The following is an 11,811-nucleotide window of genomic DNA, read 5'->3' as shown; positions in this document are numbered from 1 at the left end:
TGCGTGCGTGCGTGCATGCGTGCGTGGGTGCGTGAGTGCGTACTTACGTTCGTGCGTGCGTGCGTGCGTGTGTGTGCATGTATGTACATAAAGTGGATTTCACATATTGTACCCAAGTGAGGAATCAAACCTGTGCAAATATACTCCCCCCACCCAACCCCCAAAGGTAGGAATCATTAAATATAAATGTTATGATCGGGCGACAGAGGAAAAAGGATCAGATTTTGAAAAATGACGAATAGAGATTTCGAAACTAAAACCTGACGCCCGAAACATTGCACGTAGACTATGCAATTACCCCGTGCACGTGGAGTGTATGTATGTGTCGGTCATTTTGTATTTTGACACTTTAGTGAATGGTCGTCAAATCGCTTTGAGTCTTGTATTGGTGATTTTCATTATGAATTATGCACAGTAACAAACGTGTGAGTTCTCTACCCATGCTTTTAATGCAGTATTTCTGATCAGATCGGGGATCCGTCGTCAACAACGTGATGAACACCCGTGATATATTCACATGGTACAACTGGTAGAACTCAGTGTGAGGTAGCGAAAACGTTCCATGTGTCTCAGTCTGTGATTTACAGACTTTCGAACAGGTTCCTGAAGGTTCCTGAAGACCCGACGGTTAGAAATCGTGTGATGCAACTAATCTGCATGCTCGGCGACCACGTGCTATAGCACCATTTACAAACGACACATTCATACGCCAATGGTGGGGGTGGGCTGGGGTGGGGCTGGGGTGGGGGGGGGGGTGGTGGGGGGGGGGGGTGGTGGAAGGGGGCGCACGGGTGGCCCAGTCGTCTAAGGCGCCTCGATTCGCTGTGCAGAGTTGCGTCCCTTGGGCACGCCAGAAACCTATGATTGTGGGTTCGAATCCCCGATTATGTTTTCTAGGTTTGTCAGCAGCATACCCGTGCTCGTGGGTTTCATCGAAGTGGTAAACGTCTGAGACCTGTATCACTTTGGGCTTTCCTCCCACATTAAGCTGACACGCCGTGATATGACTGGAATACTGTTAAAAGCGGCGTTAAACCCAACTCACTCACTCACTTAGAGCGTGTGTAGCAAAAACTGTGACGCTCGTGTAAATGTTTTCTGATGAGTTCAGATTCATTCTGGACTTTCTGGATAGACGGGGGCATGTCCTGAGGCGCCATGCGAACGTCAACGTAAGGCAACGTGACGGATATGAGGAGGAATCAACATGACACCACTGCATATTGTCCATGGAAGGGACATTGCACAGTAACAGCGACACAACAGTTGTTGTTCTTTGCTTACCGTGCACGTAACGTAATTGACTGCCTCAAAGCATGACCAGAATGCAACGGACAGCCATGAGTCCTGGGCCCACTTGCACAACTATTGTACAACTCTACAACTATTGTAAGCCTGCACAACTATTGTACAACTCTACAACTATTGTAAGCCTATGTTAAAGAATGGTTACGATCATCTTAGCGCTAAGGTCGCTTTGTGCATGCGGGCCCTGACCTTTCCTCCAGACAGCGTGATCGCGAGACGTGTACACCGATGTCAAAGGCCACCCACTCCGATAGCCGAACCGAACCAAGTGCTGCAAGAAGAGTGGACAAGACTCCCTTAAATTGTCATTGGGACAGTGGGACATGCCACGCCGTATAAACGAATGTTTGACCAATCCTGTGGGCATGACCCCTTCTTGATCTAAGTCATCTTAAACATTCATTTAACATTCATTGACTGCACACCCCTCATGGCTGTTTGCACCCTGACAATACACCGCCAACATGCTTTGTTTTATGTCATGTCACACCTTGACTTTCATTTATCTTATCCATCCGTGACCATCCCTCGATATCTCTTCATACATCATGTCGAATGGGACCCGGTTCCTCAAAGCGATCATTGCGCTGTGACCATTGTAAGTCTATGATAAAGTTGGTTGGTTGGTTGGTTGGTTTGTTGTTTAACGCCGCACTCAGCAATATTCCAGCTATATGACGGCGGTCTGTAAATAATCGAGTCTGGACCAGACAATCCAGTGATTAATATCATGAGCATCGATCCACGCAATTGGGATCGATGACATGCATCAACCAAATCAGCGAGCCAGACCACACGATCCCGTTAGTTGCCTTTTACGAAAAGCATGGTCGCCTTTTACGGCAAGCATGGGTTGCTGAAGATCTATTCTACCCCGGATCTTCACGGGTCCAATGATAAAGTATGTGAGTTACAATTGTCTTAGCACTAAGATCACTTTTATTATTAAATAAATGCCCAGGTCCTTGTTTGACAAAGTTCAACAATATCACGGTTAGGAAGACCAGAAATGGGCTTCACACATTGTATCATGTGTCGAACCCTGGCCCTCGGTGTGACGAGCGAACGCTTTTACCCCAAGGCTACTCCACCACCCCACAACACACTTCCAACCTTTTCATTTGTTTGTTTACCAACATGTTTATTTGTATTAAATGCTGTATTGTCATGTTGTAAGTTGTCTATTATGCAGAATAAAACATACCTGTAATTGATGACCAGCGTCATCCAGACATTTCAACAGCATATACGTCTTCCTGGCTAAGTACGTTAGTAGAACCATTGTGGCAATGCGTTCAAAACCCTAGTGATATTTTCGTATAAGAATGGTTCCCATGCAAGCTCTTCATATTCTCATTTGTAAGTAAAGTATAATCGTCCAATTATTTTGGTTTGTTTGGTTGTCATGTTCATAATATACCCATGTTGATTCCGGGTTAAAAGAAAGGCTCCAGTGATCTTTGATTGGCGTAATGGATCGGGCGGTCTGGCTCGATGACTTTGTTCGTATAGTGTCAACGTACCCTGATGGTGTGGATCGATGGTGATAATATCAATGAGAGGTCCACACTTTATTCTTTATGTCATATAGCTATCAAATTATAACTTCATAATCTAAATAAAAAGAAGATTTACCAATATTTTCACGATCAATATAACTACCATCTGACACAAACGAAGACTAAATCTAAGATTGTCGATGTCAACTTAACGTATGTACATTCTCTTACAGTTTTGTCTTTCCAAATCAAGTTTAAAGATCGATAAAGCATCCACTAACATAATACTTTCACACACAAATCATCAATGGATTCTAAACGTGGTGGCCAACAGTAAATACATTTAAAGGCGGTTACTGGTCTCGGCTTCTCAATATTTACAAATTGGATTGACACGATTTTAATTACAATGTCTAATCCTTGGCAGGAAGAGGGCACAAGACCGCAGAGCAAAGTCCCTCTTTAAGGCTAGATGTTTACTTGCTTCATCAATACTTCCAGATGCGTGGAATAAAGTTTCGCCACTCACTATTAAGCGTTTGCTGTCTGCAAAGAATGATTTTTTGTTTTCTTTCTATTTATACAGGGAGATAAGAATGAAGCAATGTAAGATTATGGTAGTGCTTACACTTGGCATATGCCTTGGAACCCTGCTGATTTACACAAACGTGAGTTACACAGGGGTTTCCACGAGGCCAATCATCCTTGCTACACAGCCTTCCAGGCATCGTGACAACACTCATGGAGACATTATCGTATCTGTACAAAAGAACAAAGACAGTACAATGTTGCAGTCAGGTAGTAAATCCCCCAAACAGGAAGCGTATATTATAAACGGAAACAAAACAACGCTGAACAATCGAAATTCTGAGCGAAATAGACAGATGCTTCAAAAAGCTGCTTACAATGCACCTGAAATACACATCAGGCGCTCTGAAGCCAGTTTAAGAGAAGACGCATTTGAAAGCACATTTCCTCCCAGGAAGCCCTACCAAAGCGGGTTTCAGCAAGTGGACGATCGAATCTTCATATATTCTGCCATATACGAAATTGCCAACTCGTCAGTGCGGGCACTTATCCTCGTTCCGGAACCATTCAAGCCTGTCTCTTTCTTCTGCATACTGAAAAGGTCATGGGTCCACCTGGGTCTTAGGATTAAAGGTCGATTCCAGCACATCCCTCCAAGTAGGTGGGGTAGTTACAAGTAAGAATCAATATTTTTGTGTGAAATGCGTGTGACATTCTAAATATTTAAAAAGTCAAACACTGATTTTATTCATCGTGACTACATCTCAAGCTTTGAGCCAACCTTTACGGGCCACTGAGCATGTCTGTCAGAAGCGAACATATTTTGCAAACAGTGATTATCAGGTTCAGTTATAAACTGGAATTTGATTTTCCCCACATACTTGTTCAATAGGATCTGTAAACCGAGAAATACCAATATAAACGCCAAAAGAAAACATACAAAAATGTGCCTTCTTCATGCTAAGGTCATCTTTGGTTTCTCGTTTCAGAAATCGATGTGGATTCGTTCACTGCCCAGTACCTCCCAATAGTTACCCAGAGTTCATTTCTGTCCTCACTGCCAGGATGTCCTCCCCCCTTAACGCCCTCCCTGTCAACTATCCTGGACCCCCCTATAACCGACTGACGCGCTGTTACCCTGCAGTGCATGGGAACTTCACTGACGTCAACACACTTGTCACAGCCCTGGAGACCAGCAGATACTTCGGGACAGACAAGTTCCTGTTCTACAACTACAGCATACCAGAAGATGTCAACAAAGTCCTGCTGCACTATGAGAGAGAAGGCATTGTGGAAATGAGGAACTGGAAGCTTCCCATTCCTCCAGACCAGATCCACTACTGGGGTCAGATGGCGAGTATCCATGACTGTGTCTTCTCTCAGCTTGGGGTGGCCAAATACGTTCTTCTTGCAGACATTGATGAAATTATTGTTCCTAAGGAAAACGTTTCAATAGCAGATCTGGCTGACAGACTACTGAATACAAGAAAACCCACTTCTCAACAAAACGTATACGGAGCTCTTATGTTCCAAAATGCATTTTTTGCACTCTATGAAAATGAGACAAAATACATGTTCTCTGCAAAGAAGGATGCGAAGAAATTCAAAATGAATGTATTCCTGCACACCAATAGGTCTCGCATAAATGGCCCAAACTACAGATCAAAACTTCTTGTGAAACCCGAGGCTGTGAATCTGATTCATGTTCACATAATGGAGGAGTTCCTTCCTGGCTGGGAGATGTATGTAGTCAGCCCAGAAGTCGCTCTCATGCATCATTACCGGGAGAAAAAGGATAGTCAGAGCCTTAATCCTTGGAGTCAGGATTTCACCTTTATTAAATACAGCAGTAGTCTTATACCAAAGATAAAGGATCGACTAATAAGTCTGCAAAGTGAACTGGGAATACAGATTTGATCTGAGACAATGTTTTTTGAAACTTGCGCTGACTTTGCTGTTCTCTTCATCCAAGTGGAGGAACCAGAAGATAACAATTCTTTTGGTGTTGTGAACGATTACAGAAAAGATTAGGGTTTTAACCAAAGTAACTGAAGAAACGACAGGGACATTTATTTCAATTATTCTGTTGTGATGTTAGGACAACGGGAACTGGTGCACACAAAAAGACGGAATCATATTGGCTTAATATTAATATAAAGGGATCATCGAGACTCGTTATTCTCTGGGACCCGTGACGATTCCGGGGTAGAATAGGTCTTCAGTAACCCATGCTTGCCGTAAAAGGCTACTATGCTTGTCGTGAAAGGCTACTAACGGGATCGGGTGGTCTGGCTCGCTGATTTGGTTGATGCATGTCATCGAACCCAATTGTGTGGATCGATGCTCATGATATTAATCACTGGATTGTCTGATCCAGACTCGATTATTTACAGACCGCTGTCATATAGCTGGAATATTGCTGAGTGCGGCGTTAAACAACAAACCAAACAACCAACGTTATTCTCTGGAGGTGACGTTGTTTATTTATTTATAATTACAAACAGACACAGACACTGTTGTCACCAGTATGTTAACTTTGAGTGTTTGGCACAAAAGATGGTATCCAAACACATTGTATCATGACCGCTTAAAACACAAAGATGTAACACTGTTGTCGATAGCTAGATTAGTTGAGTGTTTTGGGTTTAACGCCTGATTGAAAGTATTTCAGTGGTGTCGGACCGGGATTTTATCGAAAATAAATAAATAAATAAATAAATAAATGAATAAATAATATGTCCAACAAAAGGCTGAAAAAATGAAGTATGCTTCAGGCTGTTGAATAAATAACGAAAATGCCTGCCCCCCAAAATAATTTTTAGAAAAATATTTAGGCTCATAGTATAATATTAAACAATATTTGGTTTTGCTAAAACTAGACTCTATTTGAACATCTAGTATACATACAAAATCTCAAATCGAAATATGAAAAGCGATCTGATTGTATGGATATCTCCTTTACATCACAAGGGACACAACTCGTGTTCTTCACAGAGTAGCGTCACGATAGCATGAAAATTAGGCTTGAAATGGTAGGGGTAGAAAGTAAGCTTTGATAGTGGACACTCTTGTTTCGTGAACATGGACGTTTAACATTTTATCACTTTGGCAGAACCCACGACCACAGATATTATGATTAACATAATATGTGCGAATCATGGATTGGGACATTTACCATCAAATGTTGCTTGAACAAGGGCCATAACACGACTACTTGGCCACCCATTCAGCTGGATTTATGCGAGTTGGTGAAAACTGTTTAATGTCACAGTCAGAAGCTACACCAAGCAGACAATTAAATGACTAGAAATCTCGAGCAGCTTTAAATCTATTCTTACGACAAACATTGGTTGTTGCTGGCGATCATTTCTATCCTCTGTTATGGTGTGATATTTGCAATACATTCTTTTGAAATATGATAAAAATTCATATATATAAATATTTGAATATTATTAAATTTCCTTTGGTTCAGAAGCATATGGTCACTGACAACTGAGGTTTATTGTTATAACTGGTATGCGCCTCTAGCAAAACGGTCGGGCAAGAACTGACCATTTATCAGGAGCACCTGTCACCTAGGCGCATCTTTGAACATTAAATACCTCCTCAGTCGCCAGTGTAGCCATTGTATATTGGGGGCGGTCGGGTAGCCTAGTGGTTAAAGCGTTCGCTCGTCACGCCGAAGACCTGGGTTCGATTCCCGACATGGGTACAATGTGTGAAGCCCATTTCTGGTGTCCCCCGCCGTGATATTGCTGGAATATTGCTAAAAGCGGCGTAAAACCATACTCACTCACTCGTAGTATATTGATAACCTTTCCCCAGGCCACTAGCGTCCAAACAATGGACAGAGTCAAAATGTATACTGAGCGTCTGTATTATATTGTCCATTGATTACGTGAGCTGGTCACCTTTGTAAAGAAATAACGGGGCGTGACTTCCTGGTCCACAACTATATATACTGGAGTCGGTACGAGGCATACCATCACTTGCCGCTCCAGAAATAAAAGGAATTCACGTTTACATCTGTGCTCATAGTTTCTCTCTCTGTTTGAAAGGTAAGCAGCTCGTGTATATATTTTCATTACTGTATCTATTTATTGTTCAGCATATTGTCACTGTTCTGATGTACTGTATATAAATTATGTTAGATTATAACAGGTTATAAAGCTCACGTTTAGGTATTGAGAGTATTTCATCCATTATATTACATACATAGGTCTGTACTAAACAGTTGTAAAGATAGCTACAATATAAAGGAGAACTATGTCGTGTATGTATCCATGTACTGCGCAGGATTAATCTAATTATTTAAATAGTTTAATATCCATATTTGGTTCCAAAATATATTAGTATACATAGCTGAAGTTTTCCATAACTTCATATTGCCTGTAAAATTGCAAGCACATCATGTAGAGTTAACTCCCTTCGATGCTAAAGACGCCGTTACGCGTTCAGCTTTACTGATAGTTACGATTGCTGTTCCTTATCGTTTATGACATTGTTGTAGCGTCACTCTAGTGTACAGTCCTGTGTTGATAATGTATATAGTATGCACCTTAAAATCATAATGGAACGGGCTAGGTTCGCCAGTTGTGCAATCACCTTTTTAATTACTGAAAACCCTCATGTAGGCAAGCGTGTCAGGTACGGCCAATAGCTAACGTTGCCTTCGGCTATACTGTTATTACTTCGATGTAGGGAGCCCAGGTGTCATATACATTGTTGATGATGTAATGAACAACGTTAATTGTGTTTTGTGTAATGTTCGTGAATACCCAACGGCGATTGTAAATGTGTGTGTCTTATATGCAGTAAGACACGTGTCTTTCAGCTATATCTGAATTTGAATGAAATAAGGTCGAAATGTATCTGTTTAAGAAGTAATTTATTGTTTGTGTATTAACTTATGTTATAAGACTGTTCAATGAATATGATAATTGAAATATCATACAGCAACCAATGTACCGTAGCATTATTATGATTATATGCTGAGAGGACTAGAGTTGTTAATAAATATAAAAATGTCAATGCACTTTAATGATGTATGTATCAAATTGAAATCACTTGCCGCTCCAGAAATAAAAGGAATTCACTTTTACATCTGTGCTCATGGTTTCTCTCTCTGTTTGAAAGGTACAAGCTATTTCCCCCAGTAGCGTGACCTATCCTAGTGACGTCACGATCTCACCTCTATTACGATTGGGCCCTTAAGTAAGTGACGGACCACACCACCTCGTGCTGGCTTAGTGCTTCCGGTGATAAACATCGTTTCACAAATTGAACCTGGCTATTCATACTCGATACACGCTTGTGTAATTTAGAAAACCATGACATTGTGAGGCCAATAAACACTCGAGCTAGGGAACATGAACAGTATGTGTATGCCTTCCAAAGCAGTTGCAGTGTTGTCACAACCTCCCTTTAATCGAAGTCAAACCAACTCAAAAATCGACGTTTCACCCACTTCTGTCTTTCCATTTAAAGGGTGAAAAAGGGGTATTATTGCCCATGTTGATCGGTTAATCAACACACGTACAATTAGGATGGCGTTGAAATGTATGCAGAAACAGTCAATCGATTCGTTTGATTTAATGTGTTATTGCATTGTAGAAAGAAAGAAAGAATTTCCTTAGTTATGCTTACCTGTTATTCGTCATGTTATGACAAATATCCATTAAATCAACCCTGAGCCTTGTCCAATATATTGTTATGTAATAATTGTCATCAATGTGGTGTTTTATTATATATTCCAGAGTTAAAGGATGAGTTTTTCGAAGTTGAAAAGAGTGATATTTTCACTGAACATAACATATGATATTACACTGCGTTGAACATAACACTTGGAAATGTATTGTAATACATTAGAAACCTCCTCTTTATCGTAAGTGTTTAGCCCGTACACATTGTTTTTCCTTTTCACGTTAGTTCCACATTGATACGGCAAAATAATGACATACGGTCATTTATGGAATTGATATCGCTTCTTGCCGTTTGTTATTCTCTTGAAAATGTTTCGTTAGAAACTGTAAACATATATACACCACTCGAGTCCTTTCCCCCTTCTCTCGATCAGAGAAACATTTTTCACTCGACAAATATCCTCTATGTAGAAACTCTTGTGACTTTCGAAAAAACTTCAGTGTGAATCTAGATGCTGATACCACTTACTATGCATGCTGGGGAAACTATTCCAATTTATACTTGTACAATAATTTGCATTTGCATTTGGGAAATATTTGCCAAGAATGTTAAATATTTTGTGAGTAATCTTGACCATTGGATAAAATGACTGAATGAATCTAGATCTACAGCTTATATATTGTTTTTTTAAGTGTGGATAAAGAAAACACAACTGAAATGTTTTTGAAATTTTCTGGTATCAACCAGCATATGGAACTGACATTAAATATAATATAACAATCCACACTGAATATATGATAATACGTTTTCCGTTTTCTCTAACGTTTTATTCAATAGCTATGTAGGACTACGGCCCATAGTGTCGACAGAAAATAGTGTATAATCAAACGGAGATTCATTGTGTGATGAACAAACATGGCTGTATTTCTCGGTTTGACATTTGAATATTAAACTTAAATTATGTTGGATGGATATGAAACCTTTCTGAAATTTACTGCTGGCAACCTGCAGGTCATATAATCACGGGTGATTTCTCCATTGTTGACAATAGCAACCTTCGTCAGTTATTCCAATGTGGACCAAAATACCGTGGACAACCTCTTACCAACTGGGATCACAACTTTCGAATCATTATGGATGCTGTCCAAGAGTGTGCCCAAAGGTGGACCAGAAGAGAAGAGGGACTTGTTGAATGTCTTTCAGAGTGGGTTAAGCAATTAGTGTGTGATGTTGTCATTGGTACAGTGCACAGACTGGAAACAGAATTGGAAAAGACCCATTAGACCTGTCTTAACTGGCTGCCATCCAAACTCTGACTGCCCTACATAAAAGGCTTGTAGTTGTTCCCACTGACAAGGCCTCAGATAACATAACCATTATATAAAAGCATCACCAGATTAACCGTTTGATCAAAGAACTTGGTATGAATGACATATCAAATTATGCCACATATAAGGCCAGTATGTTGGCTGATGAAGAGGTCTGCCAAAGCCATAGATCAATACTGTCTTTAAACCCTGAAGACATGTTCATTCCTCTTTTGTACAAAGAGAGATATATTGCTGGGTCCAGCAAATGTACAACCAAATCCTTGACTCAAAGACTAACCCTAATCCTTAAGACAATCAAATTAATAGCATGTGGATTCTCAAAAACTCATGGGATTTGCTTGACTTTTTGCAGTCTCGGAGGAGAACCGAGTTCCATTCTGTCAAATCATTTGGTTTTTCAACTTTGTACACCACTATCCCACATGGCATACTTAAGGAAAAACTTCATTCCTTAATCCATGGGGCTTTTGTTATAAAACGTGGTGAATATGGATACAGTTGCGTATCTGTATTCAGAGGTTGTGAAGAATGAAAGCAAATGCCATCTGAAGTTTACTGTGAAAACAATATGTGAAATGCTGGACTTCCTCATTGATAACATCAACGTAACATTTGGGGGTAAGACACCAATTGTGCTCCCCTTTTTGAGGATCTGTTTATTTGTGCACATGAATCGGACTTTCTGTTCCGATTGGCAAGGTTAAAACAGGGTAGTTTGGCCAAGAGGTTACACTTAGGCTTCGGGTGTATCGGTGATTTGATATCGTTCAATAACAGTGAAATAGACAATTCCCTTCCACCAATTTACCCACCTGAACTAGAAATAAATGGGATCAGTGAGACCACCTCATCCGTTTTATATTTAGATCTATGCATAAAGATCCAGGGTGACAAAACACTCTCCACAAGATTGTGTGACAAGAGGGATGACTTCAACTTTTCAATCGTCAACTTTCCCTTCATGTCGAGCAAATTACCATCAGCGCCAGCCTTAAAGTTTGGTGTTTACATTTCACAACTTTTGAGAGACAATCAAGCATGCTCTTTCTACAAAGATTTCAAAGAGTGTCATACGACTCTTGCTCAGAAGTTGTTTGATCAAGGTTACTGCATTCAAGGCCTCAGTTAAGCTTTCAAAAAGGTTTATGGTAGACATGTGGAGGACATTTCCAAATATGACGCATCAGTAAAAAACATGATGTCCGATGCAGTTCCCTATTTTGACTTGTACCACATGTTCCCATGTTTTTTTCAGGTAAACAGTTGACTTGCCTTTGCATGTGTTTGTGGCAAAGGTGATTCATAAACACGTGCTCACCTGAACCTATAGTCGTACAAATCGACTCTGCTTAATGCAGACATTTTATTTGATATGGAAACTTAGGGTTTTGTCGCTTTATTTACAAAACCTCTGGGCTCTGGGAGTATGATTACGGTGTCAGAACCTACACCGAAACGTCGCTGCTAATTGTAATAAAGAAGTTGTTCATCCATGTATCTTC

General features: G+C 40.4%; 1 protein-coding gene across 1 annotated transcript; it reads left to right on the top strand.

Annotated features, from left to right (window-relative positions):
- The first annotated feature begins 3,403 nt into the window (after positions 1–3,403).
- On the top strand, positions 3,404–5,252 carry LOC139470680 (uncharacterized). Its single transcript, XM_071252922.1, has 2 exons — positions 3,404–4,011; positions 4,325–5,252. Exons 1-2 carry the CDS (start codon positions 3,404–3,406, stop codon positions 5,250–5,252), a joined length of 1,536 nt encoding a protein of 511 aa, XP_071109023.1.
- Positions 5,253–11,811: the final 6,559 nt, after the last annotated feature.

Source organism: Haliotis cracherodii, unplaced genomic scaffold, assembly GCF_022045235.1.
Source record: "Haliotis cracherodii isolate W230 unplaced genomic scaffold, xgHalCrac1.p SCAF_21, whole genome shotgun sequence".
NCBI classification, from domain to species: Eukaryota; Metazoa; Mollusca; class Gastropoda; order Lepetellida; family Haliotidae; genus Haliotis; species Haliotis cracherodii.
This window is presented reverse-complemented; position numbering and strand designations above follow the sequence as displayed.